Source organism: Procambarus clarkii, chromosome 72 (genome assembly GCF_040958095.1).
Source record: "Procambarus clarkii isolate CNS0578487 chromosome 72, FALCON_Pclarkii_2.0, whole genome shotgun sequence".
Taxonomy (NCBI): domain Eukaryota; kingdom Metazoa; phylum Arthropoda; class Malacostraca; order Decapoda; family Cambaridae; genus Procambarus; species Procambarus clarkii.
In genome coordinates, this window is record NC_091221.1 from 2,582,397 (window position 1) to 2,589,624 (window position 7,228).

At 41.9% G+C, this 7,228-nt stretch overlaps 1 protein-coding gene across 3 annotated transcripts in view; it reads left to right on the forward strand.

Moving 5' to 3' along the window:
- ida (anaphase promoting complex subunit 5 ida) overlaps positions 1 to 7,228 on the forward strand; it is a 149,585-nt gene that overhangs the window by 25,953 nt on the left and 116,404 nt on the right. For all 3 annotated transcript variants that reach the window (XM_045767699.2, XM_045767701.2, XM_045767700.2), the window contains exon 3: positions 4,356 to 4,432. In XM_045767699.2, the coding sequence (XP_045623655.1) occupies positions 4,356 to 4,432 (77 nt within the window). The remainder of the gene's footprint in view (positions 1 to 4,355; positions 4,433 to 7,228) is intronic.

A 7,228-nucleotide genomic window follows, 5' to 3' on the forward strand; every position in this document is an offset into this window, starting at 1 on the left:
GTCCAAGAGGACGTGATCACTCTTTCCCAAGGGAGGAAGGTACTGGATGTCAAATACTTCTTCTTCTTTCCTGGTGAATACTAGATCCAGTATTGACGGAACATCCCCTTCCCTCATTCTTGTGGCCTGCTTGACGTGTTGATACATGAATGTCTCCAAGATGAGGTTTACAAATCTGCCTGTACAAATGTCCTCTGTTCTTGCCTCATAGGCCTCCCAGTCTATTGCCTTAAAGTTGAAGTCCCCCAGTACCAACAATCGGGATTTATCTTTGTCAGCTCTTACCATAATCTCTCTCATGACCATTATGAGGCCCTCTCATTTGTCATCCAGTTCTTCCTTTGTCCATGTGTTGCTTGCTGGTGGGCTGTAGGCATTTAAAATAATCAGCTTATCATTTTGATTCCAGAGCTGCAATGCCATTATGTCAATATCTCGAAGGTTTTCAAACATTAATTCTCGTACCTTCAGGTGTACTTTCACCAGCACAGCCATTCCTCCCCCCTTTCCTAGTTTTCCTGTCATGTTTCCAAATTGAGTAGCCCCTTGGGAATACAACCTCATTTAAAATATTTTCTTTGAATTTCATCTCTGTTCTGCTCTGTTCTCATCTTTAATCTCTGCGACAATATCTGGGACTTTGAGCTGAATTATATCCTTCAACTCCAACATTTTCGATCTCACTCCATCTATGTTGGTATATACTATTTTCAGGAATATGTTCCCCTTCCCTTTGTTCTTTACACCCCCTTCCTTTAAAGATTTTGTTGTGTTGTCTTTATGTACCATTTCACAAGCTTTCCAGTCCCTGACTCTTTGTAGAAAAAAGAAATCCTTTCTTCTTCATTTCTATCCCCATTCAGACGTTTTGCTTCATTGAGCTTCACTTTCAGCTTTTCTCTGTCCTCTTTTGAGAGGTCTTGTCTTATTGACCGAAGTTTACCATCCTTGTCACATTGCAATCTTCTGGTATTGCGAAGCACTTCTGTCATATACTTCTCCATTAAACGTCACCCTTAACCCTTAACATGCTCGGGGTCTAATATCCTGCTATCCACACAGGCGCATGTCATTTTGAAAAAAAAAAAAATTTTTTTTTTTTGCTAATCTGTTAAGTTCTGTTCACTGATCACGGGAAAAATAAAAAAAAAATTCTATTGTACTTACTTTTGTTGCAATAGAGCCGAGAAGCTCTGTGATGACATCACAATCTGCATGTTCGCTCATGCAGTACACGCCCGGGAGGTGTTGCGCGCGGTCCTCAAACAGCCAGAGTTGCCACAAATATATTTTCGCGCTATTTATTTACAATGTCTAAGCGCATTTTATCTAATTTTTTTCACTAATTGTGTTTCAAATACTGTTTGAACATATTTTGTATCAATAATTGTTGCATATTTGAGTATACACAGGCGCACACAAATGTTTTCAATTACGGCAATATAATATGTCATTACAGTCTATTATATTGTATGTTCTGCTTATATTTGTATATATTTACACACACACACACGCTATCTGCTTATATGTTTACATATTTACACACTCGCACACGCTATACACACTTTGAAGCACACTTAGAAGATTTCTAGACTGTGGTAGTCATTGAAGCAGTCGACAGCACATAATGGGATACCACACGTTTCACACCATGTTTGCACAAGCTTCCGTTTCTTGTCTCTACGTGTCGTTGTTTTACACACCAAGCAATCACGTTGGGCTATTGCACGCTTCACACCAGGTGGCAAATACTTAAGTTTGTGTGCTAGGAAGCCTTCAGTGTGAGCAAGGCGTGGAGTACCAGCATGCTGCAACAGTGGGTTTATGATGGGCCGCTGAATACCTGGGACATCTTTTGCAAACTTTCCTAATAACTGTATTGCAGCATCAAATACAAAGTCACGGAAAGTGGGCTTATGTCCAGTTCTCACAAGGTACATGTTGAAACAGTTCAGCATGCTCATGTCCACAAGATGGAAGAACACTTTTTTCGTCCACCTACATGTCTTCCGCACACACTCTGCAGTGCCAATCATCATGTCTGATTTATCAATCAACCGCATGTTGATATTATAGTCTAAAACACAGTCTGGCTTATATAGTGGTGCGTTTGTTTTATGGCTCACTTTCCCACTGTTCACCATTGTTCCATCATGAATTGTTGTCAACAAGTTCACCTCTCTTTTGTCTTTCCTCCGAACTGACAGAATGTTATCACTTTTCCTTCTCTGACACTCACCAACTGCAATGTCGTTGTCAAACACAGGCATTTCCCTTCGTTGTGGCTTTACTGTACCAACCAATCCGGTTCTATTTTCTAGCAAGAACCGAGCTAGCAAGGGACTTGTATAGTAATTATCTGTGTATAAAATGTGTCCCTTGTTCATCCACGGAGCCATGATGGTCTTCACTATACTCCCCGAGAATCCATGTTCGTCGTTACCGGGAATGTCTACATCACTAGCCGAGTACAGAATCATGTGTAACACGTATCCTGTCTCACAATCACAAAGAACAAAAAATTTCAGGCCAAATCGGTTTCGTTTTGAGGGAATGTACTGTTTGAATGGAACACGTCCCTTGAAAAGTATGAGAGATTCATCAACCACCAGCTTCTGTGCTGGTACGTAAAAATCTCTGAATTTTCCAATAACATCGTTCATGTAGTGCCTCACTCGCCACAGTCTATCATCAGGTGTTCGGTCCTGAACACTTCCAAAATGTAGACACCTGAGGAGTATCTGAAACCTGTCTCGTGACATATATTTCCCGAATAAAGGTGTTGGTATTGTCTTGTCCTTGCTCCAATAGTCATTTATTGCATGTTTGTGACAGTGCTTCATCAACAAACAGAGTGCCAAAAACACATACATTTCCGCCACTGTGGTATTTTTCCAACGCTGCAGTCGTGAAAATTCTGTGATTTCCCTCTCAATCAGGTAAGCAGCATGCAGGTTCGTTTGGTGTACAATGTATTCCATGAGTGGTTCATCATAGAATGCTGTAAAATATTCCATCTCAGCCATGTCCTCACCTTGATTAGGGAAAAGGTTTGTAATCCCTACATCTTTATCGTCAAAGTGAGGAATATTAGGAATAAAATCGTCACCATCACTCCACTCAAGTACACCAGGCGTCCTGCGAGATGCAGAGGAAAGACGGCGAGGAAGCGATGCATACCGGCGACCAGGAGCTGAATACCGTCTGCGAGAAGCACGGCGGCTACGTGCACGTGAGGTGGGTGCACGTGAGGTGGATGCACGTGAACACGAGGGTCTTGGTCCCTCATGTGGTGCCATGCGGTGGCGCTTGGCTGGGCGAGATGCTGCTGACGCGACAATTTCTCGCCCAGTTACACCACTGGTACCAGCCACAGGCTCAATAAAACTTTGATCTGAGTCACTAAACCCAGAAAAGGAGTCACCTCCCTCTGACTCGTCACCCTCAAACAGAAAATATCCACAGGAACTGTGAGGTCGTGGTAGAATTGGGGTAGAAAATGGGCGAGGAGGCATGGGAGAGCGTATAGGCCTCGCCATGGCATGGCGGTCATTCTCACTTTCACTGCTGCTGCTACTATCACCCGACAACTGTGTATAATCCTCATCGTTGTCTGAATCGTCAAACACACTTTCTTCACCTTCAGAGAATAATTCGTGGGCTATTTGCTCTGGGGTGAGGGACTGAGTGGTGCGTGCCCGTGAGGCGTTTGACCGTGCGCTCGCCATGGTGACTCTCGCTAAACTGAGGCCTCCCATGCCATCGGATCGTGAGCTGGATTTTTTTTCAAAATGGCCGCTGTTTACTAGAGCCCCTGGGCAGCGTATGGGACCCCCAGCTACACCGCGGGCCATTCAAATCGTGCGCGGTACCCATACACTTCATATGAAGTGAAGCGCAGTTGACTGGTAAAACGATTTACACTTCATATGAAGTGATGCGCACTTTAAGGGTTAAGGGACGGTTCTTGTCTTTCTCATATTTACCTATCCTCCTAAAATCACTGACATGCTCCTTCGAATTTAGGCCTTCTCCTAATTCTATTATTTTTTTTATGATTTTCATCTCTTCTGCTGCTCGGTCCACCCTAGATGGAATTTCCTTCTCTAAACATCCAAAAATTATTATGGACTTACTTCTATCTACAGTGTTTTGTACCAGTTTACTATTGGTTACCAGTTTTTTCCTAATTGCTTGCCTAAGATCTGCTTCTTGTTTATCATTTCTGATAAACTGTCACTGTGTAACTCCAAAAATGCTGTACTAAAAGTCTCGCATGTAATCAAAGTGTGAAAATATGCAGTGCATCTACTTAATGCAGATTTTTATATTTTTGTTTCTCAATTTCTTTAAAGATAACAATACATCACATCCTGAAGTCACACCTCAGGAACGTAAAGCGACTTGCCTTATGACTGTGAGATTGGTTCAGGTAAGTTTTAGTTCCTCATATGCTACATGCAATATATATGCACTTTATATGTATGATGTATGACTGAAGAAGTTTGCTAGTAGAGGATAAAATTTAACGTCCATGAAAGGGTTGATATTGAAAAGATGCAGTGCTGCTCTATAGAAGCAGGTGCACATATTTTTTCTTTTGTACAGTACAGGGTAATTGAAAGTTAAGTAAAAGGTTAAAGAACTCTGATATTCATTAGAGTAGGATTTGAAAATTCCATGTAACTAACACATTCTGAACAAAATTGTACAGTCTATTGAATAGTTCTTTTAAAAACTTGAGTAAATAAAAAAACATTAGTAGCAAGTTTTAATGTATGAATAATCTACAAAAGCCTAAAAGAGTATACAGTACACTTGTTTGCAATTTTTGGTTATGTGGAAGGCCTAGACACTATCTAACATTGATAAAGTCAATATTTCATTAGTTTATTGAAAACATGTAGAAAAAGATGCATCTTTTAGCAGTAGGCCAGCACAACAGTACACATAGATCTATATCTGTGCACAGAGTTCTGTAATTCGTAACTACCTCTGAAACATTATTATTCTATAGAAAACCAGCCTGGTGGACCATACTCTCACAAGTCAAGCCTGGCCTCGGGCCAGGCTTGGGGAGTAGAAGAACTCCCAGAACCCCATCAACCAGGTATCATTGAATGTAATGAAATGCCAATTCCTGGGCAAGTCCTGGTGGCTCATTGAAGTTATATACCAAGATGGTTCCTATGTACCAGGTTGCATAAATTGTGGAGATCTTAGGCCTACTCGGGACCAGAGTCAGAACCTGGCCCCCCTTCCCCAGAGACAAAGGGAGTGGTGACATTGTCCCGCCTCATCATGGAAGGCATCAAGAAAGTCAGTGAGTCAAAAACCATTGTTGGGTTCAAGAGAGACTGAAACCTCAAAACCCCTACTAATGAACTTTCCCCAACTATGTAAACAGACTATCGAATGTCTTGAAACTAGCATAAGCTTGTTCGCCCCACCTCTCTAACTCATTTAGGGGGTAAGGTGCTTGCTTACCACCTTCCAGGATCAGAGCTGACAGATCTAGAACAGATGGACAAACCTACCCAACAACCTGGAAGGAAGAGGGGGAGGAAGATCAGGGAGTCACCAGGGCTTGTCCAGAAATTGGTGTTTCATTATATTTAATGCTGGTTTTCTGGGTGCAGCACCTTGTGGCTCCCTGAAGCTAACTACCCATGGAGGAAAAAGAACACATCAAAATATACCAGGGAGGAGGGAGAGCAGCAGGAATCAGGATGAAGACACACCCAGTGTTTTTTTTTTTTTTTTTTTGCAAGAATATTCCTGTGTGGGTCATAAGCCTCTGACTAGCCTATTGACTGGTCAGACTGACTGAATCAAGTGTTACTTGTATCTGTTTTACTTAAACGGAGTATGAGTATTTATGACTCGTATTGTCGCTTCAGTAATATTTTGCCTCATGTTTAACAACTACTTTTGCTCTGTTGAATCCAAGTTGAAATCTTAATGGGTTTGTAACTGTGCACTGTGTTAGATAATGTTCCGGTGGTCTGTTGGGCATTTCTCCACAGTGCTGTCATTTCTTCTCATCTTCTGGAATCCTATTTCCCATGCACATGGGTATCCAAGCCTGATGCGATGTAAGTGCACTTCTGTTGTTCTACTGCTCCCTTTCATCAAAATAAGTGGTTCATAGTTGGTTGAATTCTCCTCGCAGCGATTCCCAAGGGGCTTGCATAACGCAGTCTGCATGTATTTCGTTGACACTCCTCGGTGACTTTTTTGTTATACTGAATGTATTGATGGTGTTTATTGCACAATGGAGCCACCTGTTGAAGGCTCTTCTGTCTTGAGTTAGTGCTCTAGTAGCCACCCCCCGCCCCCAGTTGAGAAGCATGACCCAAGAGACAAAAAAGCAGAGGCTAGAGAACATTTGCCAAATATCAGGCTGCCAGAACCTTGTTAGATCTCCAAAACCCCACAGCTGAATATTGACCCAGGACATATTAGAACGTAAGCAAAATGGTAACTGCAGAAGGCCTATTGGCTCATTCAAGGCAGCTCCTATTTATAACCACCCAATCCCGGGAAATAACCAACCACAGGTCAGAGAACTTTTGAGATTCTGTGACAAATTCTCGCTCAATCAACAGATTACAGAACCAACTAGGAACGAAAACACACTAGACTTGTTATTCACTAACAATGATGAACTAATCAGAGACATCACAATCTCAGATACTTCATACTCAAACCATAAGCTCATTGAAGTGCGAACTAGCATAAATAATGGTAGTAGGTCTAAGAGACCCAACAAGCGAGAAGGAATATTCAATCAATTCAATTTCAACAATAAGCGGATTGACTGGGAAAAAATAAATGTAGACCTTGCAACCATTCAATGGAAGACGGTCTTAAGCGACAAAACTCCCACACAGGGAATAGCTCAACTGACAGCTGAAGCTTACAAGGTCTGCTTGAAGCACGTGCCTGTGAGGAGGGGCAGAAAGAGGACCACTCTAGAAAGAGAACGCAGACGACTGTACAGGAGAAGGAAAAAAATAACGGAAATGCTTCGGCAGACACAACTATCACAAGCAAGGAAAACAAGCCTAAGCAGGGAGATCGAAGAAATAGAACAAACGTTGAAGCGATCATATGAGTCTGAGGAAATGGAATTGGAACAGAAAGCTATACAAGAGATAAGAAAAAATCCGAAATATTTTTTCACATACGCAAAATCCAAATCTAAAACCTCGACCAGTATTGGACC